General features: G+C 41.1%; 3 protein-coding genes across 5 annotated transcripts; 1 reads left to right on the top strand and 2 right to left on the bottom strand.

Moving 5' to 3' along the window:
• The first annotated feature begins 1,051 nt into the window (after positions 1-1,051).
• LOC137104448 (B-cell receptor CD22-like) lies at positions 1,052-12,268 on the top strand. Its single transcript, XM_067485637.1, has 10 exons — positions 1,052-1,409; positions 1,573-1,688; positions 1,867-2,241; positions 3,124-3,429; positions 3,515-3,775; positions 10,435-10,740; positions 10,826-11,086; positions 11,185-11,266; positions 11,353-11,392; positions 11,626-12,268. The coding sequence occupies exons 2-10, from the start codon at positions 1,613-1,615 to the stop codon at positions 11,836-11,838; spliced, it is 1,920 nt and encodes a 639-aa protein (XP_067341738.1). The 5' UTR covers positions 1,052-1,409; positions 1,573-1,612; the 3' UTR covers positions 11,839-12,268.
• A 137-nt stretch (positions 12,269-12,405) lies between these two features.
• Positions 12,406-21,068, bottom strand: LOC137104405 (protein NLRC3-like). Of its 3 annotated transcripts, none has more exons than XM_067485542.1 (9): positions 20,409-21,068; positions 20,109-20,237; positions 19,282-19,481; positions 17,173-19,063; positions 16,523-16,696; positions 15,084-15,257; positions 14,527-14,700; positions 13,418-13,591; positions 12,406-13,104 (listed from the first exon to the last, which is right to left on the bottom strand). In XM_067485542.1, the coding sequence occupies exons 1-9, from the start codon at positions 20,522-20,524 to the stop codon at positions 13,077-13,079; spliced, it is 3,060 nt and encodes a 1,019-aa protein (XP_067341643.1). In that variant the 5' UTR covers positions 20,525-21,068; the 3' UTR covers positions 12,406-13,076. The 3 variants fall into 3 exon arrangements, with proteins under 3 accessions (XP_067341643.1, XP_067341645.1, XP_067341644.1); XM_067485544.1 differs by having other exon boundaries at positions 17,173-19,045; positions 20,409-21,067; XM_067485543.1 differs by having other exon boundaries at positions 17,173-19,048; positions 20,409-21,066.
• A 2,891-nt stretch (positions 21,069-23,959) lies between these two features.
• Positions 23,960-27,712, bottom strand: crygn2 (crystallin, gamma N2). The gene is made up of 5 exons (XM_067485636.1): positions 26,619-27,712; positions 25,919-26,010; positions 25,363-25,519; positions 24,762-24,907; positions 23,960-24,191 (listed from the first exon to the last, which is right to left on the bottom strand). The coding sequence occupies exons 1-5, from the start codon at positions 26,637-26,639 to the stop codon at positions 24,056-24,058; spliced, it is 552 nt and encodes a 183-aa protein (XP_067341737.1). The 5' UTR covers positions 26,640-27,712; the 3' UTR covers positions 23,960-24,055.
• Positions 27,713-27,778: the final 66 nt, after the last annotated feature.

The raw sequence follows: 27,778 nt of genomic DNA, 5'->3' as shown, positions 1-27,778 counted from the left end.
GTTAAATGGCACAAAATGCAGATTCACACTGGGCTGCCCCCAAGTCACCATCTATTTAATCCAGCCGTCTGGAGTCTCATTTCTTTGAGTTACATTACTTCTACACTACAAAAACTGGTAATTAGATGGTTGCACTTACTTCTTCTTTTGTGTTTGACTTTTTCCTCTTTCTTTTGTGATGGTCACAGTTTGCAACAGAGGAAATCCAGACATCAACCACAAAACTTAAGTTACACTCTAACACTTAAGTTCTCCACAGAGCTCCAAGTAGCATAAGGGACAGGAGCAAATAACAATACTGAACGGCTGTGACCTTCAGGGGAGAGGAAACCCATGGATTTTGTGTGGAGTGTGCATGTTCTCCCTGTGCTTGTGTGGGTTTCCTCCACAGTCCAAACACATGCATGTTGGCTGAATTGGTGACTCTAATATACATGTAGGTGTGAATGCTTGTTTTTCTTTGTTGGTCCTGAGACAGACTGGAGACCTGTCCCCCATGACCCTGAACAGGATAAGTGGTTACAGATAATTGATGGATGTGATCCTCAGGACATCAGGCAGCACTGCAATAAAAACAGACATGATCCTGATGAAAATCATTGCCTCTGGACTCAGGACCACCTCTGAAAACTAGTCAGTGAACAGTTTGCCTTTGCATCCACAAATGTTAAAGTTAAAATTCTACTCTGCAAAGGAACAACCAGATAGAAACATGATAAGAAGCAGAAACACTGACACCAGGAAAACTGTCCTGTGGTCTGATGAGTCAAAATCTAAAATTTGGTTTGGAAGTCATGGACGGTGTGTCCATCATGCTAAAGCGGAGAGGGGCCATTTATCGGTGCACATTTCAAAAACCAGCATCTTTAAAGGGGTGTTATGAGTCCCGCTGTTGAACCCGCTGCTGAACCAAGCCACAGACTGAAGTTAAAACTGAACTGGGCTCCTCAGTCAACCTCCACTTATTATTTTTTGAAATGTGCTACTGGAGTTTCAACATTTCCTATGTTGTTTGTGAACTAGTCACAGTAAGTGTGTGTGTGTGTGTGTGTGTGTGTGTGTGTGTATGTGTAAACCTCAAGCATCTTATCAAGTGTTGAAATGAAAAAGTGTATGTGGCCATCAGAGCTCAAAGTTGCTGAACATTTTTCAAAGAGGAAAAACACAGAAGAAGCACAAACTGTGAATGAGGGAACATATACTGTAAGTATTTCTATATGCAGTATTTAGGTCTGCAGAGAGTCACGTGACTGAAGTATCAACAGCACTTCCAGTTTTTCTGTAATGTAAAAAAACAGCTCAACATGTTCTGCAGAATCAGAAGAAGTCGACTTTAGTTACAGAAAATAACCAGTGGGTTCAGGAACTGACCTGCTGCTGCTGCTCATCACTGGTGCTGGATGTGTTTGGTGAGACTGTATTTTAATCCAGTTTACTCTTTGGTTTGTCGCCTTGGAGGATGTTGTTGTGTTGTTACTTTCCCTTTGCCTTCGTGTCTGTGCTGTTATGTAAGACTTGGTGATGAAATGTGAGATGTGATGGTCCAGCTGTGCGACTGTCTTCTAAATGCAGATTGGACTGTGGATTCACTGACGCTGTTCCTGGTGTAGAAATGAGGAGTTTGACGGCGTCTCCGTCCGTCAACATGGTGACCGTCAACGTGTTGCTGAGCGTCTTCTTTACTTCAGGTGACCTGTTTGTTCTCTCAGTGAATCAGTTACTGTGTGAACTTTGAAGCTCAAAGGTTTTACTCCAAATCCAAGGGAAGATTATGATGTTTGAAAAAGCTCATCATGCATCTTAGTGTTGTGATAAAAGTGTGTTTTCTCCTCATTGTATTGATTGAGTCACAAACTGCTTTTACAGGAGCTTTGGCTGCTTGTCCTCAGGATTCACACCTCTTCATCACTGCACCACAAGTGATGGAAGCACTGAGTGGATCCTGTTTGTTGATCCCATGTAACTTTAGGCCTGAATCAGGAGATAACGTGTTTGACAACACCAGACAAGTGTTTGGAGTGTGGATTAAAGGTAATCCAGATGAAAACAATGTGATCTTCAACAGCAGTGGGAAATTTACCAAATATCCAATGAGCATCATTGGAAACCTGAGTGAGAAAAACTGCACCACTCTGTTTTCTAATTTAACCACAAACTACAGAGACACATACTACTTCAGAATCATGAACTGGCCGTACAGAGCAACAGCTGTTTGTGATCCTCTTCAAATAAATGTTACAGGTGAGAAAGATTTATTTATTCTCTCTTCCTGTTTGCAGTGTATTAACACTCATATTACATCCAGAGAATGTCCCATGATGATATTTGTGATTATTCAAACCTTCACTTCTTGTTGTTTGACTCTAAATCTATTAACACAGTCAAAAAGAAAACGTTAAAGTGAAATACAGTAGAAATTATTTGATGAGCCACATATACTGTTTGTGTTTAAGTGTTAATAAATGATTAGTCTTAGTACTAATGCGATCGCACAAAAACTACTCCAGTTGGTAAAAACATTGAAAATGACAAAAACACTGAATCAAAGCCAATTTAGTGTTTGACTGTTGACTGATGGTTTAATGTCAAAATGGGGATGTTTCAGCTTTTTTGTGGAACAACATAGTACACAACACCTTTTGTATCAGTCAACTCAGATTTTAAGTGAGTTAAAGTATTGGAACAGATACTTTTAAATAAATAGCAATGTTTGATTGCATGTTCCGTGTTTAAAGGCATCAAGCCTGTGACTCGCTGACGCTTCCACTCTTTTACTGCAGCCTTGTTCAGTTGAGGTTTGACTTTCTCTTTAGTCTCCTCTTCAGCAAGTTTATGTGTGGTGATGTACTCAGTCTAAAACCTTCCACTGTGTCTCTTTGATTAGTCATATCTCTGTGAATTTGCAGACAACATGTTTCTGTTCACCCGATCACTATCAGGTCACTTTTCTTCCTATTTATCTCACTTGTTGTTGCTGTCCTGTTATTTGTCTGTCCACCCCAATCACATCCTGGCACCTTGCTTTCCATTCCATTTAGGATACAGGGTTGGACAGAACATGGCTATAGACTCTTTGTCTTGTTCCTGTGTTTTTCTGTTTTCATGTGCGAATGTAAACTCCAGATTCTGCTCCGAGCCCCATCATTAAAATCCCAGGTGATTTGAAGGAGAAGGAGTCTGTGACTATAACCTGCTCAGCTCTCACTCCCTGTCCACACTCCCCTCCTAAACTCACCTGGACTCTGCAACAAGACCCTCACACCAACATAGAGGAAAACACAGATGGAACCTTTACAACTAAAATCCAGGAGACCATCACTCTGTCAGACAGACATGATGGACTCAACATCAGCTGTTCTGCCACATATCGTGTGAATGGAGGAAGAGACGTCAGGACAGCAGAGACACAAGAGACGCTCAAAGTTTCATGTAAGACAAACAGAGTTTGGTATTGGATCCTGTCAGCACATGAAGCTGATCTGAATCAACAAAGTTCATGTCCCATTTTCCTCAGATGCCCCCAAGGACACGTCAGCCTCCATCAGTCCATCAGGTTTGGTGTCAGCAGGGACCTGGGTGAATCTGAGCTGCTCCAGCAGAGCCAGGCCTCCTGTCAGCAGCTTCACCTGGTTCAAGAGCAGCAAAGATGGAGCCAGGACTGTGTCTGAAGGAGCCTTTTACAGCTTTAATGCAACACAGGGAGGAGTTTATTACTGTGTGGCTGCTAATGATCTTGGAAACCAGACGTCAGCACTGATCCAGCTGATTATTGGAGGTAAATGTTCTTGGTAAAGTTACAGTTAATAGTTCATGTCCACATCAAACCACGTCTTCTCTTACTCACCTGTTGTTTTACACTCATCCTGTTTCCAGCAGGAGAAGCTTCATTATGGCCAGTGATTCTTGGAGGAATCTTTGGGGTCATGGTTCTCCTGTGCCTGATTGTCTGTGGTTGGTAAGTATCCCTGATCACAGCAGACGGACATTTTATCTGCAGCTCCAGTGTCTTCAGTCTAAACCAGCCCATTATTTGTCTCACAGGCGTTTAAAGTCCAAACATTCAGCTGCAGAACAAACTCAGGTGAGGAAACACTGACTCACTGTTCAGTAAAATGTTTTTATTGTGACGGTCTCTGGTCCAATAAGCTAATTGGAAATGTGTCTATAAACCTTTGATAAAGACTCACTTCAGGATATTTGCTTGATTTTTTATAGCATCAAACATGTGAAGATCTGGTCAGTACAAAAGAAAAACATGAAGAAGAAGACATCCATTATGGAGAGATCCACTTCTCCAGCCTGAGAGCTGAGGCATCCTCTGGCCCAGTGCAGGACAGTGGACAGCAGCAGGACACGGTGTACGCACAGGTCAAAGTGTCAGAGCGACAGGCGGCTGCTGGATCAGAGCAGCTCTACGCTGAGGTGAAAACTAAATGAGGACGTTTCAGGAGGAGCAAGTTCAAGTTCCTGCAGCTTTGTTTGTGTCCATTGTCCCCATGTGGCGAACAAATGTTTACCTCTTATTTAGAAATGACAAAAAGAGACATTTATGGGACATTCAGAAATTAATTAAATGTCATTTTGAATTAATAGATCAAGGTGAATGCAAACTTTAGCACCACCACTATTTTACTATAACATCTTTGTTACTTCTGATGATAAGGAACATTAGTACTAAATTAGCTGAATGTATATTAAATATCATGTTGATCAAAAAAGTTCTTTGTTTTATTGGTTATTTCACAACAAAAGAATATACAATTTTAGACCCAGATGTAACCATAAAAAGTTTAGTTTTTATATGCAACATATATTAATAGTACACATGTAGACATTGTGTCTCAATCTTCTATGAACATTCATATACATTTTTATAGCTACAAAACTGATGATTTAACCCTGAAAATACAAAGCAGGAAAGAGCCATGTTACACCCTGTTTAACTCTTTCATTCATTTAAGTCCTGGTTGCTTTGGTTCTAAAACTGCAGAAATATTTAGAAATATTATTAAATTTACTGCAGTACTTCACTGTACTTCACTTTTTGCCGTGTTTGTGCAAAAGTCTCAAGTTGAGTTCAGCTACATGTTTCTGTGCTGTGTAACACATCACAGGTGAGGATTTACCTGTGCGTCAGCTCCATGTGGAACCAGCAGGGGGCAGTGCATCATCTAATGTATCTAATGCTGATGTTACAGAGTAAAACTCTTCGTTGCTTCTTTGTGTGTTACTGTTCCCTGTTAAGACCAGTGTGTTTGCTGAAAGGCTGATAACAGTCTGGATGTGAATTCAGTTTGTACAGTGATGGTGCAGAAGGAAACACAGGGTTTGACCTTGACTGGATGTAGATTTTTCACACATTTTTGACTCAGCACTTTAACACAACCACGGCTAAACAAAGTGCTGGACACAGGCAGTCAACTAATAAAACAGACACTTTAAAACTTAAAACAATACATACAAATAATAACAATAAAATAAAACAATAAAACAATAGAGTGGGAACAGAGTCTTGTGCTGGGTTGAAAGCCAGGGAATAAAAATGGGTTTTCAGCTGAGTTTTAAAAAAGGACAATGAAGGGGCCTGACTAATGTGCAGAGGTAGGACATTCCATAATGCAGGTGCAGCAACAGCAAAGGCTCTGTCCCCTCTGAGCTTCTGCTTGGACCTCGGTACTTCCAGGAGAAGCTGATCAGATGACCTGAGGGGCCTGGAAGGTTTGAAGGGGAAAAGCAGCTCAGCGAGGTAATGGGAGCCAGACTGTGTCTGTCTACTAAAGATTTAAAAACAACTAAAAGGATCTTGAAGCGAAGTCTACAATGCACCGGCAGCCAGTGGAGAGATGAACTCCCTCTTACACACTGCAACCAGGAGACGAGCAGCAGTGTTCTGAACCAATTAAAGACTTGCAAGGGAAGACTGGCTCCAGAATACAGTGATCCAGCCGAGATGTGATGAAGCTTTTCAATGAAAAAGTGCAGAAAACTATTGCAAATCTCAGCAGATGCGTCCAAGCAAACAGACTGTGAGGGATTTAGAGGAGACAGTTGTCTTAAATAACACACTCTTTCGGACTCTTTAACACTGTTCTGATACTGACGCCAGCAGTAAGACTTGAAATGAAACCTGCAGCCCGTCCTTCTTCCACCTGCGTTCAGCTTTGCGCCACTTTTGCCTAACTGCACGAGTTCTGTCGCTGAACCAGGGTTCGGGTCTAACTTTAGGCTGCATGGGTTTCAAAGCGCCACAGAGTCCAGTAATGCAAACAGGAGCAGTGAAACCAGGAGCTAAGCTCCTCCGGATCAGCAACAGCTGTGTCAGAAAACTGAGCAGCAGTGGACGAGTTCAAAATCCGACAAAGCAGGAGATTTAACTGCTGCACAAAAATCAGCATTAAAAACGGGCATGTGAGCAGAAAAGACACTGATACAGGTCTCTAAGTTCAATACAGACAAGCCATGAGAAAGAACACGATCTAATGTTTGTCCCTGTTCGTGTGTGGGACTAGACACACTGAACCACATGAAATGAGTCGATAATGGCTGAAAAGTCTCACCAGCAGTTTGTCACACGTATATTAAGATCACCAACAATGAGGACACCATCATGATTCCAACTCAAAAAATCGGAAAAATCATTCCCAAACTTACTATATTTGGGGGTCGGTCTGAGCGACCCACCTCAGATGACTTTTAAAACGGTCGCTGGAGGGCTGGAATCCCTCATCGCTGCGCGCAACAGGTGTCAGGCTGACTTCGATGGGATCCAGGAAGCGCCTGGGCACAAGGAAGAGAAGATACAATCCGTGTCCTGAAGAGGAACGGACCAGGTGGACCTTCAGCTTCACCAGCTGACGGCTGGAGACGGAGACGCTTCGCTGAGGGAGGAGAGCCGAGGCCCGTTTTCTGTCCAACGGGGTCAAGTGTACGTAGATCCCTGACCTTTTGTCGGAGCCAGCAGAGATTCAGCCTGCAAAGTGCCAAAAGCCAGGAAAACCACAAATACCAACCGAGGTGAGATAAGGAGACGAGCAGCCAGACACCATCTCCACTGGTAACTTACAAATGATTATAGATTTGATAAAGTCTTTAAGTAAAACATGAGAAAGACTCCGTGTGTTTCCACCAGCGTCTATAATATTAATACTTTGATTCAAACAATCGAACGTAGTGAACGCAGCTGTTATGGGACAGACTTTTTTCAAAGGTCATAAAGTTTGTGTCACTTTTATTTACACATGTACTGAATTACAGCAGAAAGTACTTTGGACGTTTTTTCACATATCAATAAATAGACACATGTCAAATACGTCCTGAACCTGTGTGTCTGACTTCGTCAGTGTAGATTGTTACGTTTCCTAAAAGCCTCATTCTGCACTGAAACGTCCAACATGGACGTTTATACACAGCGGACATCAGTTTAACCTGTTGTCCAGAAGAGAACTGACTTCACTTCAAAGTGTACAGGACAAATACACAGGATTACTGCATTGTGTACCATGTTTAGGAAGTACTGTCTCTGCACACACGGTCGCTGTGACAAATGCAGAAGTTCAGCTGGTTCCGTTAACACATTTACCTGGAACCGTTTGTGTTTGTCACTTTGACACTTTTTCATGGACTCGTGAACAACATATTTATATTTATATTCTGTTCATCAAATGAAAACCCACAATAGTCACTGAAATAACGTGAAACGGACAAAAGAAAATTTGTCATGACTTTGTCATCCAGGGAGGTTGGTTCCAGTCCTGTGGACCTTAAGAAACTGTCTTATAGCCTTTAACTTTAACATGTTTGTCTAGAATGTTCTTTCTAATCCCCTGAGACAACTCTGTCCTTAGCTTTCTGTGGTCCATGTTCAGTGTGGTACACACCATGATACCACGCAGCACATTGACACTGATCACGAGTTTGAATCCTGCAGCCTTTCTGTGTGGAGTCTGCATGTTCTCCGCCCGCTTGTGCTTTTAAATCTTTTTCATCTTTAATTCCTCAATAAATAAAAGCTTAAAGGTTTTATTGTTGCTCATTCTGTCATAAATGTGAGATAACAAACACGAAAGAACAGGTTTGGTCATGAACTCAGTGCACATTCAACAGCTGAAAAACACTTAGAGCTTTGCAGTACATTTACACAGTATTCAAATTAAATCAGTATTAATTACTAAGATAAGACACAAATATAGAAAATGTAACTTATACATATAGAAATGTGAATAAAACAGTAGTGAAGTGTGATAAAGTCCTTTGTCGTGGACATGGCTGAGTGAACGTTCTTCCCATCTGACAACTATTGTTCCTTCATTTATAAGAGTTTATTCTAAAAACACAGTTGCACATTAGAGGTGATGGGGAAGCACAAACTGTGAATGAGGGAACATATACTGTAAGTATTTCTATATGCAGTATTTAGGTCTGCAGAGAGTCACGTGACTGAAGTATCAACAGCACTTCCAGTTTTTCTGTAATGTAAAAAAACAGCTCAACATGTTTTGCAGAATCAGAAGAAGTCGACTTTAGTTACAGAAAATAACCAGTGGGTTCAGGAACTGACCTGCTGCTGCTGCTCATCACTGGTGCTGGATGTGTTTGGTGAGACTGTATTTTAATCCAGTTTACTCTTTGGTTTGTCGCCTTGGAGGATGTTGTTGTGTTGTTACTTTCCCTTTGCCTTCGTGTCTGTGCTGTTATGTAAGACTTGGTGATGAAATGTGAGATGTGATGGTCCAGCTGTGCGACTGTCTTCTAAATGCAGATTGGACTGTGGATTCACTGACGCTGTTCCTGGTGTAGAAATGAGGAGTTTGACGGCGTCTCCGTCCGTCAACATGGTGACCGTCAACGTGTTGCTGAGCGTCTTCTTTACTTCAGGTGACCTGTTTGTTCTCTCAGTGAATCAGTTACTGTGTGAACTTTGAAGCTCAAAGGTTTTACTCCAAATCCAAGGGAAGATTATGATGTTTGAAAAAGCTCATCATGCATCTTAGTGTTGTGATAAAAGTGTGTTTTCTCCTCATTGTATTGATTGAGTCACAAACTGCTTTTACAGGAGCTTTGGCTGCTTGTCCTCAGGATTCACACCTCTTCATCACTGCACCACAAGTGATGGAAGCACTGAGTGGATCCTGTTTGTTGATCCCATGTAACTTTAGGCCTGAATCAGGAGATAACGTGTTTGACAACACCAGACAAGTGTTTGGAGTGTGGTTTAAAAGTAATTCAGATCAAAACAATGTGATCTTCAACAGCAGTGGGACAGTTACCAAATATCCAATGAGCATCATTGGAAACGTGAGTGAGAAAAGCTGCACCACTCTGTTTTCTAATTTAACCACAAACTACAGAGACACATACTACTTCAGAATCATGAACTGGCCGTACAGAGCAACAGCTGTTTGTGATCCTCTTCAAATAAATGTTAAAGGTAAGAAAGATTCTTCCTGTTTGCAGTGTATTAACGCTCACATTAACCCGACAGAGCATCTGTCCCATAATATCTGATATAATTTATAATGTTTGACTCTAAAAGCATCAGAATAAACAGACAGAAAAGTTTGAAAAACATTTGGTTTTAAGAAACTGTTCAAATACTGGATTACAAATATTTACAGTATTATTCCTCCAGTGAGTTATTGTGTCAGTAGCATTCATGATAAAGATGGATGTGGCTCAAAGTTTGGTAGATTAGTGAACTGTTGAATTTAATTTTGTCCTTAAAAAATATACTTTAGATTTACTCATAACTCAGTATGTAGTACTCAGAATTACTTTTTCAAACTAAATAATTTCAGGTTAAGTTTACTGTTTAATGTATTCTAAAGAACACACATGCTGAAGTTTAACCAACTAATGTGACATTTCCTGCAACTCTTAGTGTCTCAGTTGCAGTTACTTGAAAAAACTATGCAAACAAACTGCTTTAAAAAAAAACAAGTAACAGGTAGTTGTGTGACTTTATTTGAATATCTGTAATACATATTGTCAAACATGTTTTTTAACCACTTCACCTCCCTCCTCCAGAAATAAAAACATATATTACTATATTACTATATACTACACTACTAAGCTAAATGAATAAATAGACCCCCCCCCCCCCCCCCCATCACTCCCCTCTTTGTGTTAATTAGCTGTAATTATCCAGTGCTTAGATCAGTCCCACCATAGTATAAAATGTATTTCACACTATACTGCACTACATGAAACGTATTTCCAAAGGATGATTCAAAGGCAGAAAAGGGTCAGTGATCAACGGCTCTGGGTTGATGAATTGCACCATGTGCTTTGACCCATTAATACTTACTACAGCACATGATCCAGTTAATACTAAAAAAGAAAAATAACAATGTGCTGCAACGGCCATCGTTGTGTGTCAGCAACTTCACAGTGGATTACTGCCCATTGTTTTCTCACTGTAAACTTTTCAAACTCCAGATTCTGCTCCGAGCCCCATCATTAAAATCCAAGGTGATGTGAAGGAGAAGGAGTCTGTCACTTTAACCTGCTCAGCTCTCACTCCCTGTCCACACTCCCCTCCTAAACTCACCTGGACTCTGCAACAAGACCCTCACACCAACACAGAGGAAAACACAGATGGAACCTTTACAACTAAAATCCAGGAGACCATCACTCTGTCAGACAGACATGATGGATCCAACATCAGCTGTTCTGCCACATATCGTGTGAATGGAGGAAGAGACGTCAGGACAGCAGAGACACAAGAGACGCTCAAAGTTTCATGTAAGACAAACAGAGTTTGGTATTGGATCCTGTCAGCACATGAAGCTGATTTGAATCAACAAAATTCATGTCCCATTTTCCTCAGATGCCCCCAAGGACACGTCAGCCTCCATCAGTCCATCAGGTTTGGTGTCAGCAGGGACCTGGGTGAATCTGAGCTGCTCCAGCAGAGCCAGGCCTCCTGTCAGCAGCTTCACCTGGTTCAACAGCAGCACAGATGGAGCCAGGACTGTGTCTGAAGGAGCCTTTTACAGCTTTAATGCAACACAGGGAGGAGTTTATTACTGTGTGGCTGCTAATGATCTTGGAAACCAGACGTCAGCACTGATCCAGCTGATTATTGGAGGTAAATGTTCTTGGTAAAGTTACAGTTAATAGTTCATGTCCACATCAAACCACGTCTTCTCTTACTCACCTGCCGTTTTATACTCATCCTGTTTCCAGCAGGAGAAGCTTCATTATGGCCAGTGATTCTTGGAGGAATCTTTGGGGTCATGGTTCTCCTGTGCCTGATTGTCTGTGGTTGGTAAGTATCCCTGATCACAGCAAACGGACATTTTATCTGCAGCTCCAGTGTCTTCAGGCTAAACCAGCACATCATTTGTCTCACAGGCGTTTAAAGTCCACACATTCAGCTGTGGAACAAACTCAGGTGAGGAAACACTGACTCACTGTAGAACAATGCATGTGTGTTTTCAATGATTTTACATCTCTTCCTGTCTCTCTGTCCAGTCAGTAATGTCAGTATTAACATCAGTCCCTGTGATTCAGTTTGAATCCTGATTTGTGCAAAATTTCAACTCCACTAATTTGAGACTTGTCTGTAAATATTTTGTCAATAAGTTTAAACTTAAGATTCACTTCAGAATTTTTTTATTTTCCAAGAGCCCAACATGTGAAGATCCGGTCAGTACAAAAGAGGAAGAAAACCTCCACTATGGAGAGATCCACTTCTCAAACCCATCAACTGAAGAATCCTCAGGCCCAGTGCAGGACAGTGGACAGCAGCAGGACACCGTGTACGCACAGGTCAAAGGGTCAGAGCGCGAGATGGCTGCTGTTACAGAGGAGCACTATGCTGAGGTGAAGACTAAATGAGGACAGTTTCTAGGTTTAAAGGAGGATTTTTTTTTTTTTTAAATCATGGTCAATGTAGAATAAGTCACCGAAGCCTGGACAGGAAAAAACACTTCTGCAGCTCTGTTTGAGTCAACAGTTGTGTGACCTATTTGCATATGAGATGAGTTGAAATGCATTTGCCAACACAAACTTCTCCATCTAAACAGGGAACTATTTTGACAAAAGCTTCTGTGTCCAACACATTTAAACAGAAAAAAATTCTGTCACTTATTTTTTTGTATTTTAAAGAAAACATTGTTAAAAATCCAAAGTGTAAAAGTTTTCAGTTTTCCTATGTTGTAATGCCCAGTTAGGTCCCACGACAGCACTGTTGTCTCTGTGTTACTATGAATAAATGCAGACACAAATGTGAAGATGCCTGTTTTTTAAGTTTTGGTCACAGTGACATAGTGATGCAGCTCCTTCAGGTTTACTGTAGTTTCTCTGATAGTGGAACAACATGTCAAAACATGTCAGTACTCAAATGAGGACATTCAGAGACAGGATTTAAGATACAGCACAATAAAACCCTAGAATCACACCTGATCATGTATTAATAACTTTATTACTGAATGAAGAAGAGATCGCCATGTTTTTCCAGGAGGAAAGATGAAACCGATCTGTTAGTACAAGTACAAATTCAAGGGTTGAAGTAAAACACCAAAGTGGTTCTAGTACTACTGATTGTGAATATTCACACCAAACTCCACAGAGCAGTTAGCTTTACTCAGGTGGCACCATAGAGCACTTTAAGGATACAATGACTTTGATATCTCAGTTAATCCACTGCATGTTCAGGTTTTATCCTCTTATTTCTGAATTGATTTATGTATAACATCCTGAGACAGAGCAGGCTGGATGCTTTGGTCATCAATTTATAGAAATGTTATAGAACTGACTGATATTCTATTAGACCACAGAGTGGACATGCAACAAAAACTGTCCAATAAAACACAGACAACTGCTGATCCTCTGTCAGATCCAGAGAAACACACAGGGATGATGGTGGACTTGACATTGTGTCTGACAGTGGAGCTGTTCTCAGAGCAGTTCAGACTGCAGCACTGAGAGTCATCTCCACTTCTTCTGATTCCTCTGTCAGTCACTGCTGGATGAAGCTCTCCTCTCCACTCTACCTCCCAGTAACATGGTCCAGTCAGAGCCTTTTAGATCATCAGGACACACGTCATCGTCTTTCAGCAAACGCACTGTTCCATTTAACAGTGGTTGTGAAATGGTTGCCAGCTAATGGAGAAGCAGAGAGAAGACAGAAGATCAGTGAGTGATTATGATAAAGTGAGTAAACAGACTGTTCAGAGCAGAAGTGGAGAAGCTGTGAAGTTTCCTTAAATCTTATGAAACTAGCTGGTTTTCTACATTATTAGTTTTAATATGTGATCTAACCGTCAAGTGTTACAAATAGAAACAGAATCAGCTTCAGCTAAACAGTCAAGAGTGCAGCTTCAAAAAGTATGTGAATCTTTGTCATCTTCACATAGACTCAAACACATGATCACAACAAGCTTCTGGCTCATCTGATCCCCAACCCTCTACTGACCTCAGAGTCTCCAGTCTACAGTGTGGACTCTCCACAAGATCAGACAGAAGCTTCACTCCTGAATCCTGCAGCTTGTTTTCACTCAGGTCCAGTTCTCTCAGATGGGAGGGGTTGGACTTCAGAGCTGAGACCAGAGAATCACAGCTGATCTCTGACAAACTGCATGACACCAATCTGATAAATAAAAGAAAGAAACAAATTTAGAGCATTCAGCATTACTGCCTGAAAATCTGTTGAGAGCTTTTAAAGAACTTTTAAAAAGAAGTTTAGAAAAAGTCAAACACTAAACACCTTAACCCAAGAGAAAAGAGCTCTCATTAACATAAATGACAACAAACCGCTGCTTCAGTAAAGACGTAGTGACTCAAACTGTGCAGCTTCACCCGTGGCTCCATCTTTACCAACTAATGTTGTGCAGCCCAACAACTAAAAACCCCACAGAATTATATAGTAGATTAGAGTGAAATGTGAACGAAAGATGTCGGCCTTTTATTAAAGACATGGAGTCTTTTAAAAATCATAGGGCTGGAATGACTTCTTCCTTATTCCCACCCTATGGAACAGGTCATGCTTTACCCATGTCCCGCAATAATTACAGATACGTTGTTGTAACTTGCTCATGAATGATGCAGCGATGATGCCATTTATAGTCATACAATTGAAAGTACCTGTGTATGTCTGCTTCATGATGACTTTGAACATGCTGCCCCCCATACTGCTTCATGGTATTAGTCTTTACGAATGAACTGCATACAGCAGATCAGAGTAAACACTGCTTTCACAGTGTCCAAGCAGTTATGTGTCAGGTCACCTGTCATCTTTACAGAGCACGCTATTGAATGCACATCGTTCATAGATGATACATTTATCCTCAGCCCGCTGCACAACAACAGCAGCCCATCAGTTTATTCCTCTGAGATGGAAACATGTGAACACCGGAGTGGGGCTAACCGCCTTGTGCCAAATGTGGGGAAGGCAGAAGAGGTGGGGTTTAATTCAATTTGGTTCAATTGTTGCCTTAGTGTCAACACAACTTTCACACCACATAAACCTCAACACTGAATATTAAAAAAAAAAAAAAAAAAAACCAAACACACACTGTCTCTGACCCTAAATACTCCAGTCTACAGTGTGGACTCTCCAGAAAACCACACAGCAGCTTCACGCCTGAATCCTGCAGCTTGTTTCCCCAGAGGTCCAGTTGTCTCAGATGGGAGGGGTTGGACTTCAGAGCTGAGACCAGAGAATCACAGCTGATCTCTGACAAATTGCAGTACCTCAATCTAAAGGGAAAAAAAAGACCAGTGTTTCATAGTCTGCTGAGAGGTGAAGAAGGTTTAGAAAGTAAAAGCTTAAAGAATAAAATAGAACAGCTGAACATACCAGGATGCAGGTTAGAAACAGTAAAATAACAACAGTTAAAAAAGCTCAATGAATGTTAAAGTGGAGTAGCTGATGGGTCTCCAGATAAAAAGTTTTTCGCTTTGATGGTTTTCATTGGTATTTGGTTTCACTGGTATATGAAAATTAAAGATCAACAGGGGAGTTTTTCTTTTGTTAAGTTTTAAAAGCTGTAGTTTAACATTGTTCTGCCAGTCACCATTAAGATCGTGGGTGGGGATCATCAGCATAATCTCACTCAGCACTGAACAAAATGGTGTCTGACCTCAGAGTCTCCAGTCTACAGTGTGGACTCTCCAGAAAACCACACAGCAGCTTCACTCCTGAATCCTGCAGCTTGTTGTGATTCAGGTCCAGTTGTCTCAGATGGGAGGGGTTGGACTTCAGAGCTGAGACCAGAGAATCACAGCTGATCTCTGACAAATTGCAGTGACTCAATCTGAATAAAGAATCAAATATGTACATCAAATCATTAGTAATCAATCAGATATGTCCTAATCAATGGTGTTTTCTTCATGTGTGCAAATTATGAACATAATAAATGTCAGGATTATATGAAAAAAGAAGACATGATGTAGTAAATCCAAAAGGAAAATAGTTGTGGCCTGTATTATTGTTACTGTACACAACTGTTATTGGATGCAAAACTAGTCCTTCTGTGCCTCATGGGTCACTAAATATCAGCAAGAGCATTGCAGGCCTTCATAACTGACCGCGCTTTATAACACATGTAATCATAAAATAGTTTTATACATTTTGGCAAATTCTCTAATCATTTAAAGCTTAAATCTTCTGCGCATCCTATTTGTTTTACTTGTTTTTAAGTTGTTTTTACGAGAGTCAAAACTAAAGTAGATGAAAGCAGCCACACCCACTTTAGGACAGGTTTGACTGTTTGAGGTGTCCAACAAAGGCTCAGGCTTAAACCCTAAAGAAAATTTGTGAAGAAACCTGAAGATGCCAAATCACAGACACTCACAGCTTAAGAGGATCTGTAAAAAACTGCCCCAATCCAGATGAGAAACTTAACCACTGAATGATTATGGGAATTTTACAAAGTACCAAATTAGGAGTCTGAAGACATTTGTAAATGACAGATTTCTGTTTTTGATTCGGAAAAATGTCTAAAAATATCAGTCCATCCATTATGATTAACCACTTATTCCGTTTAGTGTCAAGGGGGACTGGAGCCTATCCTATCTGAAAGGCGGGGTCCACTCTGAACAGGTATCCCGCTAATCTCAGGCCCAACACAGAGACATAAACAGACAGACAACCATTCACAAACACATTCACACCTATTGGCAATTTAGAGACACCAATTAACCTGCAAGATTCAAGCTGTGAGGCAGCAGTGCTAACAAAAAAAAAAAAAAAAGTATATTGTAGAAAACATTACAACTATATTACGATATCCACTTACTTTTAAAATGTATAACACAAAGCGTTATACATTTTGCCACTAAACCTATTAAAGATGCCTTAAATTTGAAACCGTAAGAAAAACTGTAACCCAGTAACTACAGTCAGATAAACATTGACCTGCCATCACTTAAATTCTGTCAGCTTTTAAATAGGTTCCACTTTCTGATAGATTTCAAAGTCATACAGAAAACCTGTTGTTCATCCAGTTGGAAAAACAGACTATTCTGAAAGTAATGAAGATTAGATTATTCATATTTGTGCAAAAGTTGGTGACCTAACCCCAGATTCTCCAAAATGCAGTTCGGACTCTCCAGTCCAGCAGACAGAAGCTTCACTTCTGAATCTTGCAAGTTGCTAAGGCTCAAGTCCAGTTCTATCAGGTGGGAGGGGTTGGACGTCAGGGCAGAGGTCACCACTTCACAGTGACTCCCAGAGACCTGACAGCCAGAAAGTCTGTAATGAAACATATTACATTTTTTTATAATAAACAACAAATCATATCTACAACATGCGTTCCACAATGACAGTTTATGTTTTGAAGAATATTTGGCTCTTCACATAAGTAGTTAAGCTTATGCTTTTTAATTTAAGGGTTTGGTTGAGACTGAAGTCTGAACCATGTCAAACTGTGCTGGGTTTCTTTCCTTGTGATGCTCTGTCAGGTCTTTACTTCAAAGGAAATAAGATGTGGAAGACTTACTACATGCAGTTTAAATATAAAGGGATGCAAATTTAATCCTAAAGCTAATGTACAGAGATTCATCCAGTACAAATGGTTTATAATCAGAAGCAACAGAAATTGCCAAGGAATGTAAAAAGAAAAAGGTTATAGAAAAACTGATGTGCAGTTTTAAAACAACAAGATAATGAAAACTAAAATCAACTAGCACAAGAATCAACACAAGTGTTTGTTTCACGAGTGAACTTACAGAGCCTTTCTGCAGTTCCTCACAGCTGGAATCAGCCTTAGCCTTCCCTCAACTGATGTTATGTACTTCATCACATCAAGCTCATCCAGAACCTCCTCTGACATCTGCAGCATGTAGGCCAAAGCTGAGCAGTGGATCTCAGAGAGTCTCCTCTCTGACCTGTTCTTTGACTTCAGAAACTTCTGGATCTCCTGATATACCGAGTTGTCGTTCATCTCCATCAGACAGTGGAAGATGTTAATGCTTCTGTCAGGAGACGTATTACCAGTTTTAATCCACTTCAGATTGTGGATGATTCCCTTGATGTTTTCTTGACAGTTCTCTGTCTGACCCAGCAGACCTTTTAAGAGTCTCTGGTTGGACTCCAGAGAGAGGCCATGGAGGAAGCGAACAAACAGGTCCAGTTGGCCATTTTGACTTTGGAGGGATTTCTCCATGACTCGCTTTAGGAAAACATCTAGAGGCGGGTAACGCTTATGATTGCTTAGAAAATACTTTGATCCCATCTGGTGAAAAGGGATCATGTTTGAGGCAGTTCCTTTATAGAATTCCAGGATGTCCTCTTTTGTGAGAAGGTTCTCCAGTACCTTTTCCTTCCTGTTGTTGTAACAGTGGAAGAAGTAAACTGCAGCCAGAAACTCCTGGATGCTCAGATGAACAAAGCAGTAGACTGTTTTCTGGAAGATCACACTCTCTCTTTTGAAGATCTCTGTACAAACTCCTGAGTACACCAAGGCCTCTGTGACATCAAGACCACACTGCTCCAGGTCTTCTTGGTAGAACATGAGGTTTCCTTTCTCCAGATGTTCAAACGCCAGCCTCCCAAGCTTCACAAGAACATCCCTGTCGGCCTCCGTCAGCTCCTGTGGACTGGTCTCATGTCCCTCAGCATACTTGTTCTTCTTCGTCTTGGTCTGAACCAGCAGGAAGTGTGAGTACATGTCAGTCAGGGTCTTGGGCAGCTCTCCTCTCTGCTCTGTGGTCAACATGTGCTCCAGAACTGTAGCAGTGATCCAGCAGAAGACTGGGATGTGACACATGATGTGGAGGCTCCTGGATGTCTTGATGTGGGAGATGATTCTGCTGGACAGCTCTTCATCACTGAACCTCCTCCTGAAGTACTCGTCCTTCTGGGCGTCAGTGAAGCCTCGTACTTCTGTTACCCTGTCCACACATGTAGGAGGGATCTGATTGGCTGCTGCAGGTCTGGTAGTTATCCAGACCAGAGCCGAGGGAAGCAGATTCCCCTTGATGAGGTTTGTCAACAGCACGTCGACTGATGACTTCTGTGTGACATCAGACACAACCTCACTGCTGTTGAAATCCAGTGAAAGTCTGCTTTCATCCAGGCCGTCAAAGATGAACAAAAGTTTACAGACAGCCAGCTGCTCTGCTGTGACCTTCTGTAATGTTGAATGGAAAACATGGAGCAGCGTGAGAAGACTGTACTGCTCATCTTTGATTAAGTTCAGCTCCCTGAACGAAAGCACAACCAGGACACTGACATCTTGGTTTTCCAAGTCCTCTGCCCAGTCCAGAATGAACTTCTGCACTGAGAAGGTTTTTCCAGCACCAGCGACACCGTTGGTCAGAACCACTCTGATGTGTCTCTGTTGGTCAGGTAAGACTTTAAAGATGTTGTGGACCTTGATTGGAGTGTCATGGAGGGTCTTCATCTTGGAAGCTGTCTCAAGCTGCCTCACCTCATGTTGGGTATTAACCTGTTCACTCTGTCCCTCTGTGATGTAGAGTTCAGTGTAGATCCTGTTGAGGAGGGTTCCACTTCCTGTTTCATCACTTCCTTCAGTCACACATTCACATCTCCTCCTCAGACTGATCTTATGTTCATCTAAAACCTCCTGCAGACCAACATCTGCTGAAAGATCAGAAACTATGTGAGAATGAAGAAACAGAATCTGCTTTGTTCTTTGTGTTACCAACAAAAACAAACACAAAGACGTTTAATAATCTGATATTTATAATAATGAACAAAAAATATATAATTAGGTACAATAAAGTGTTTATATTTTTTTATATAATCACATTAGAAAACAAACAAAGTCTGTGAAGTGTTTCAGAATATCTCACATTAAAAGTGCTTAGTCTTACTTTGTACTGTTCTGGATCTTTTTCCACACTGGGGACAGGAGGAGTCTCCTGATGAACCAGACTGGTCCCAGTATGAGGTGATGCCCTGACTGCAGAACCAGTGTCCACAGCTGGTAGAGACTGGATCCTTCAGGACGTCCTGACACAAAGCACAGCAGGACAGCTGCTCCTCCACAGAAACACAAGTCCTCTTCTTCTTTCTGTGGAGGAAAATGTAGATGCAGGGGACTAAACTAGTTTAATACCAATGAGAATTTATAGGTATTGTTCACAACAGGTTCACGTTGGGTACATAACTAGAAACCTGGTACACGAAACAATCTTCTCCATTCACATGAATAAAGAGGAAAAGGTTTGGAGGTGACAATATCTAAGAGAAGCTCACTAAGCTTCTATTTTTCTACAGGCTAAACATGGCTGGATCTAGTTGTGGAGTTTTCACATTGTCTATTAGGTGGATGGTGGGGAGCAGCCTCATATCCTGTGACATTTACAGAAGCAGGTGAACGAAAATGTCCTCGCACATTAGGAAGGACTCCACCCTTCCCACAAATGGACGGTTTGCTCCCCCTCCCACTGGGAAGACTGGCTGTGGGATTGGTAAAGCCTGCCTCTTACTGTCTGGACTGTATGTGTGCAGATCACCAGCATTTCAGACCGAGTTTCTTGCTCAGCAATGATAAACACGATTCAACAGGTAAAGTGTCCCTGTACTTTAGGCCTTAGTTTTTATAAGACCAGAAACTATTTAAGTAGTACTAGACAGAAATGTGGTAACTACTACAACTACTACTTTACAACACTGGATAATCTTCAGGTCAGCTTACAGTGGAAGTGGTCTCCTATGAGTGTTTGTGTCTGCAGGTCCAGGTTCAGGACTGAAGTATGGAGGCGAGTCTTTGGACCAGTCACTCTTCACAGACACACAGCTGAACATCGGAGACTCTGCTGTTCGTCTGTGGAAATACAAAAACTTCAAACTCACTGTCACCTCACTCCAGACAATAAATCAGTTTATAGTACAAAAACCGTCTCTTGCTTTGTTCCTAAAGGTCCATGTCCCCCCCCGACATTAAATTGCCTTTGAAGGGTCTTAATCTTTTACTCAGGCTGATATTAACACTCACCCTGAAGACGTCATGTTTTCCAATGTGGAGGTAAAATGGAGTCCGCCCTGCCTCCTTACTTTCACTTTCAGGCTTCCCTCCCTGTTTGTGTTGTGTGTGTTGACTGACAATGACATTTTAATCGACAGTTCACAGATATGAGAACAAAGACATCATGTCAGTATCACAGGTAAACTGTTATTTCAGTTTTCAGTCTTTGTACTCAGCGCGTTAAATCCCACAGGAAGCAGACGCTTCTTCCTGGAGAAGGCGAACATCCGAACAGAAAACACCCAGTGCGTTTATGTCGCATTTTCCTTCTCATTCTTTGTGGCCCGAATACTCAGAAGACTACTCAACTCGAAGAAGCCGAAGTTTCTCTCACGTTCGCGTTTGTTCTTCGATGTCTGTCGACGCCATCGAAACCCAGGTAACTGTCACCGGTTAAAGCCGCTTATATCGAGGCTCCTCCGGCGCCAACAAGACTCCATGAAGCACAAACTGCGTCAGATTTCCTGCCGAATTCCTCCAAATTAAAGGCTCGGTGTCTTTTTTTACTTGCCTCCTGAAAACAAAGAACTTTAAACATCCCCTTTAAACATGAAATGTGAATTCATTAATCATTTATATATTTCAATATTTTCTTCAACCATCTTCTCTTTAAACAAACTAATATGACGAAGTCTGCCCTGCAGGTCTTAACTGCTGATAGGTTTTTTTACAGAGCAACATGACGTCTCTCCACAGTATAATTAAAGCAAGAGCTTGTTCCATTCAAGTTAAACGTGGTGCATCTACATTTAGCAATTCAACAGCAAAAGTAATAAAACTATCAGATCTCATGAAGCCCCATGTTGTTTGGTCTCTGCTTACTCTCGTACTTTAGATGATTGCGGTGCAACTTAGGAACATTTAAATTATGTGCAACACACCAATAATATGGTCTGGAAACAATCAGCTATTATTGAATGTGGCTAAGACCAAAGAGATGGTCCTGGACTTTAGGAAGACTAGTAACAGAGTCAACAACATCTGCATTCTGGGTGAGCAGGTGGAGGGGTACAGATACATTGGAGTTCACCTCAACAACAGACTGTCCACAGAAAGGCTCAGCAGACTCTACTCCCTGAGAAAGCTCAGGTCCTTTACTGTGTGCAGATGTTTTACCAGTCTGTTGTAGCCAGTGCAGTCTTTGTTGCTGCCATCTGCTGGTGCAGCGGCATCAGAGCAAGTGACCCTTGTTATACATCTGTCCTGTTGGCAACAAATCTCAACACCTACTGAATACAACACTTTAAAATGCTTAACTGATGTAAAGTTTCACAAGTATTTGTATTGGACATTTCAAAGAGAAGAGCTCACAAAGTGCTTCACATCTAAACAATACAAACAGAAAGCCATAAGGACATTTTCACAGACCAAAATAAATGTACAGCATCATCTACAGTTCATGTCACACTTTTTTAAGTGTATATTAAATTGTAGCAGGACCTGTAATGAGGAGACGGCAAAGGGAGATTTGGAATGTGAAAAGAGGGGATTTATTAACAAAAATACAAATCAAAATCACTCCTTAAGAAAGGCAGGAATAACACAGGAATTAATAACAAAATGAAGTAAAACAGAACATGAACTTAAACACACTGGTGGGAAAAGATAAACTAAGTAACAGTGTTGGGGAAGCTTGGGAACTAACTCAGAAACTAAGGGGAGTCAGACACGAACAAACTGAACACAAAGCACTGGGAGACTGTAGGGAACTAAAGAATAATTAAAAATAAAACCAGGGCCAAACAAGCGGAGATAAAAGATAAAACCTAAACACGGAAATAAACAAGAAAGCAAACCTCAGACCAAGATGTATAAGGGTCTGGTAGGGCATGGAAGGGGAATGTCCACAGGAACATTCACAAAGGAGGAAGAAGAGACAATCTGGCAGGAAACAGTGGGCAGAGCTGGGTATAAGTACCAGGAGGCACAGGTGAAAACAATCAGGGTTAATGAGAAATGAGAAGCTAAAGAAACTAACTGGGAAGTGGTGCAGAGGGATTAACAGAATAAAAGCCAGGAGCAGGAAGTAAAACTAAAGAAAACTGAAGTCCAAAAACGGGGACTGTGTGAGTTCAGGCATTCTCCTTCAATTTATGGCCAGAGTTGAGTCAAACTTTTAAAAAAATGTCCACTTATGCAGCAGTCCTTAACTCTTAAATCTGGTTTTAAGCCAGGTGCGAGGCACAGCCAACAGATTGTGGTTCGGAGACCTGAGTGTTCTGCAAGGAGCATGAAGCAAGTCAGACAGGTAGGAATCTATATGTAATAACCACGTTTCGTGACAACGTTTGTGGGATTTTAGCCAACAGCCTGGCAGAAGCATTCTGCACCGGCTAGAGACGCTCTTATTGATGTTTGACTGAGACAATAATCAAGTTCAGAGTGTGACACAATAGACCCAAGTTTAAGGTGGAAAAAACATGTATGGGTCAAGGCGTTGATATGATTATCACGATTCATATCCTGATCATAAACAACACTAAGATTTCTAAGAGAGCAACGTCCACCTGAGCTTAGAGATGCAATACTCCAAGACACTCTAGAGACAGTACTATTAGGGGCCAAAATGAGAACTTCAGTTTTGGATGTTTATAACTGTAACAAGTTATTGGCCAACCAGGCTTTAACTGCTGGTAGACAATTATACCTCAAAGTGAGATACATGTGATATGACACACCTTTAAACATACTGCTGATGTCTCACAGGGGCAGCATGTGAAGTGCAAACAAAATATGACCTGAAACTGACCCCTGAGGAACCCCACAAGATAAGGGGTCAAATGCTGACATGAAAGAACCAATAGCTACACACCTACCTATCAGACCTCTCTACCTGAGAGGTATGAAGCAAACCAGTCAAGTGCACTGCCTGAGACGCCTACATGGCTGCTAAGCCTCTCTAAGTGCTGTGGTCCACAGTGTCAAAGGCTGTGCTAAGGACAGAGCATTTACCACGGTCAGAAGCCATCGGGATGAGACGCATAACACAACAAAAACCTGGAAACAGTCGAGTCAGGAGAACTGTCACAGGCTACATCCTTGTTATAGATGACTAACGATGTATATGCTGTATTTTAACCATCGTATATGTCGACAGACACTTAAGATTTATTTCATGTTAAGCTGTTCAATTTTGCGTTTGTAAAGTTTGATTCTGAATTATTTGCCCTAATAAACCAACAGAGACTCTATTCTCACCATTATTAATGCAGTGGCTTCGGCTTCATCTTCTGGAACACTGCTGCAGCCCATTTGCTATTTTGGTAAATTCTTCTTCAACCTAAATAGCTATTTTCTTTAGCACAAATATGAGATTCTGAGGCCTCAGAACATTCATCATGGTAAGATGTCTGTCATCAGCTTCTTATAGAGTAGAATTATTCAATGATTGAGCAGAAGAGTGTCTGCAACAGTAAACAGTCTCAGCTTTCCTCTTGTTCTCACACACAGAATGTACTGACACAAAGCGACACACACACAAAGGGTTTGATTAAAAAACCTGTTTTCTTATTTTAGTCAGGGTTTATTTATTGTACATGATTACAGCGATGGTCAAAGGGGGTGGAGTTTGAGGGGGATCTGGGGAAAAGGGATGAATGGGGATTGGAGGTGAGGGTTTAGAAGTAGTTGACGACTCTGCGGATGGACTGGATGTTGGGGTTCTGCGCCTGCCACTCGTTATGGCTGCAGTAGTCTCCACGTTCCACGATGTACATACGGCCGCGGAAGTTGGGCTCTTCGTACATCACCCAGCTGAGGAAGGAGGGAAAAACATTGATGGATTCCTCACATGTAATTTGTCTTTCTAAATTTTCTGAGACTAGTTGGAGCTGACCATACAGAACCATCACAGACAGACACTTATTTTTATTACTGATTATCGGCTGGCGATTCACTTCATTGATCGGCTTTTATTTGAACTGTAAAAATCACAGTTCACGCAGGTGAAATTACAGTCTAAAAACCTGAAAATAATCACTTAACTGTCATAATTAAAAACTGAAAAAGTTGCCAAATAGTCACATTTAAACATCTTTGTTTAGAAAAATTTCTAAAATTGTTCCTGCTTTTTTGAAAACTCATTTTCAGCAAGACTGAAAATGTAACATTTATGAAAGAAGATCAAAGAAGCATGGATGTCTTCACTCAGGCTCCTTTATATATTTTGTAATGTTTCATGTGCAGGTTTTGACAATGATGGTCAGTGATCATCAAAATCATTGTGGACATCTGTGCTCGCTAGAAGCATTAGATGGACGAGGGACTGTCAAACTTAGACTCAGGTTCTAAATTCTAATAAAAGTATTTTAGCGTAGAACTCACGCTCCATCTCCATAGACCTTGACGGAGTTGATACAGTTCTTGGAGAATCCGCGGCTCTGCAGGAAGGGACAGTCGTCGCAGATGTCCACACACTGGCCAGAGAAGTTACAGCCCTCGAACAGCTCGATGCGGTAGTGCTCTCCATGCTGAGTGCAGGAAAACACGCTTTTCAGTTTATTAAAGACTAAAAGACTAAAGCCCTGCATCTAAAGGTTCATCCTCTGGGAGTCATGAATTCCCTAATTAAAGTGCCAAATGAAAAGGCTGTTAAACACCCGCAGGACTGAATTCAAAACATAATTAACACAAGTTTGAATTATTGTGTCTGGGCTGCTGTAGGAAGTGATGTTAGAGGTGAGTGTGTTGCTTCTGCTAAAGGAGCAGGAAAATAAATGTATTCCGCCAACTCATCCTCCCTTCTACCGCTAAAACAGGTTCAGGCTTTTGTCAGAATTATTGTTCCTCCTGGGAAATACAACAAAATGTGATATAATCATGAGTAATTTGTTGTCCCTGCTGGTTTTCCATCAAACATATTAAATGATGATTAAATGAAGAAGGACCTGGTGGTTCAGACTTTAAGAGTAGAAACCCTGTTTACCATGCGGATGGGCTTGCAGGACCCCATGTGATCGTTATGGGAGTTCCACCTCTGGAATTCTGGGTACTCTCCGTGCTCCAGGATGTACTGCTGGCCCTTGAAGTCGGGATGGTCGTAGCAGATCCAGGCTCCACTCTCCACACGGATAGAGTTCACCCTGAAAACAGTCAAAGGCTTCCTTTACCTCGGCAGCAGAAAGAATCAGAGCCTCATTGAAATTCAAAGCTTCCCATTGGCTTGTTGTCTGGATAAATTCAGGAAATTGCCCATTTGCACAGCAACAAAACATCAGTACAAAATTGCTTTATGTTTCCACTTTTCTGCTTTTTCTTCGAATGATGTGAAGCTACATGAGTCTAATTTCCTTCAAAAAGTTGTCTTTCAGATTCCTATTTATTGAGATGTGTCCATGAATGTCTGCAGAGGTGTTTTCGCACAAAAACCCTGATTAGGAAAGAATAAGGCGAATATTGAGGCAGACAGTAGGATCCTCCCAGATTTAAAATAAATCACCAGAAAACATCAAACCACGAGTCATCGTGAAGCCTGTTCTGACCTGTTCATGAAGCCGCGGTCCTGGAAGTTATCGCAGTCACCTCTGACCTCCAGCTTCCTGCCAGTGAAACATTTCCCCTCATAGAAGGTAATCTGGAGGAAGTAATGAAGAAAACGGTGATAACTCGACTGAACCCGCTGCCTCTGTTCTCCTACTCAGAATCCGTTTTCTTTGTTTTGATCCTGTCTCTTGTTCCATTGGAACAATATTCATCCATGGTAACAGGTTTTATTGTTACTTTTTGCCTGTTATAAACATATTAACACATATTTACTTTCTGCTCCTGAAGCTAAACCACCACCTTCTGCTCAGTGTCAATAATGTATTTCGCTCCCCTGTTAGACTGAGTGGAAAAAAGTTTTACAAAGTGATATAATTAGACCAGAGAACAATCTACCAACCACTTAAATTATTTTCAGTGATTTAAAGCATTTAAACCATCTAAAAAAAATGGGTGCTTCAATGAACCTTTCTAGAATATTTACAGATTGAAATCAAACTTAAAAAATTCATATAAATGGAAAAAAAGTGTTTGAAAATGTTACTAATTGTGTTGATAATTGAACTTTAAAGCCTCACATTCAGGAAAAACAAATCAACCTTATTTCTTGTAAACTCTACGTAACTGAAGAACGATCAAATCGCCACATTTCAAACTCTACTTTCAGTTGTTTTCTCATGCGGCTGCCATGTTACTCACCTTTCCAGAATACTGCGACATTTTTGCCCACTGGATGTCGTCCAACCTGGCCCACAACCACACACACTGTGTAACAGAGAAAAAGTTGGACACCCTAATATATATGACTGGGGGCGAGCGAGGGGCGAGGTCTGGGCCCAGAGGACAAAGGCAGAGGCTTTAAAGGTTTCTGCTGCCTCGACACTTTCCCTCCATCCTGATGTGTCTGCGGATTCTGCTGGGTGTGTGTGTGTGTGTGTCAATAGAATGTGCTTGGCCTGAGGTTTGCGGGGTTAATGACACATACTACGCTTCTATAGACCCAGACAGAGCTCGTACATTTCTATGTCCATACAGAAAACGTTTGCAAAATGTTCACTCAGATTTCAGATCGGAGGAAAGAGATGATGTTATCTCTAATTCTTTGTTAAATCCACCTCAATATTTCCCATGATCCTTCTGCTTACATCCCAATGAAACTACATAATCTGTCTTTAAAGAGGTTTTTCTTCTAAAAATGTATTTATACTGTTCATAAATATGCGTCCAACACACGAGTAATGGAAGAAGTATTCAGATCTTTAATGTAAGTAAAAGTACTCATTCCTGAACTAAAAGTAAAAAGTAAACAGAAGTACTTTTACACTGGTATTCACAGAGTTTTCTTTCTCTTGCATTATCAATGGTTAAATCAAAAAAAGCTACAGCTCAGAATGAGGTTTTTCATCTGATACTACAGTCAGTTAGTACAAAACAGTTATCAGCCACTGTGGCTCAGTGTGGGGTTCTGATTCTGCTGTCTGCTGGGTTGTAACTGCCCTCTGCTGGTCTCACTGGTCACCTACAACATCGTGGAAATCACAGGAGTGCAGCAAATTGGGAAGGTGGAAAAAACTACTACTAACAAGTACTACCAACTTAAAAAAAAATCTTCTTCTTGTGAGTAAATAGAGTCTGATAATTTGGGGGTGTGGGTTATCCAATACAATTAATCATTAATTGTTTCAGTATTTTTTTTATTTCATATAACAAAGTATGAATAGTAAAACCATTTATTGCTGCCCTGGTCAGCAGCACTCAACCTGATGGTGCATAAGTCATAAAAATACTAATTTTCACTCAAGAGTTTGAGAGTTAATTTACTGTGTATTAGCCATGATTTCCTCAGTTTGTACTTTAAT

This window comes from Channa argus, chromosome 19, assembly GCF_033026475.1.
Source record: "Channa argus isolate prfri chromosome 19, Channa argus male v1.0, whole genome shotgun sequence".
In the NCBI taxonomy this organism is placed as follows: domain Eukaryota; kingdom Metazoa; phylum Chordata; class Actinopteri; order Anabantiformes; family Channidae; genus Channa; species Channa argus.
This window is presented reverse-complemented; position numbering and strand designations above follow the sequence as displayed.

What these genes read in the sequence shown, in the direction of transcription:
- LOC137104448 (XM_067485637.1), top strand. Translation starts at nt 1,613, where the DNA reads ATGAGGAGTTTGACGGCGTCTCCGTCCGTCAACATGGTGACCGTCAAC. An exon ending in AGAGACGCTCAAAGTTTCAT is followed by an intron (nt 3,430 to 3,514) that starts GTAAGACAAACA and finishes CATTTTCCTCAG; the next exon opens with ATGCCCCCAAGGACACGTCA. An exon ending in CAGCTGTGGAACAAACTCAG is followed by an intron (nt 11,393 to 11,625) that starts GTGAGGAAACAC and finishes TTATTTTCCAAG; the next exon opens with AGCCCAACATGTGAAGATCC.
- LOC137104405 (XM_067485542.1), bottom strand. Translation starts at nt 20,524, where the DNA reads ATGTCATTGTCAGTCAACACACACAACACAAACAGGGAGGGAAGCCTG. An exon ending in AAGATCCAGAACAGTACAAA is followed by an intron (nt 19,064 to 19,281) that starts GTAAGACTAAGC and finishes ATTCTCACATAG; the next exon opens with TTTCTGATCTTTCAGCAGAT. An exon ending in TGTAGACTGGAGTATTTAGG is followed by an intron (nt 13,592 to 14,526) that starts GTCAGAGACAGT and finishes TTTATTTATCAG; the next exon opens with ATTGGTGTCATGCAGTTTGT.
- crygn2 (XM_067485636.1), bottom strand. Translation starts at nt 26,639, where the DNA reads ATGTCGCAGTATTCTGGAAAG. An exon ending in GACCGCGGCTTCATGAACAG is followed by an intron (nt 25,520 to 25,918) that starts GTCAGAACAGGC and finishes GACTGTTTTCAG; the next exon opens with GGTGAACTCTATCCGTGTGG. An exon ending in AAGGTCTATGGAGATGGAGC is followed by an intron (nt 24,192 to 24,761) that starts GTGAGTTCTACG and finishes CTCCTTCCTCAG; the next exon opens with CTGGGTGATGTACGAAGAGC.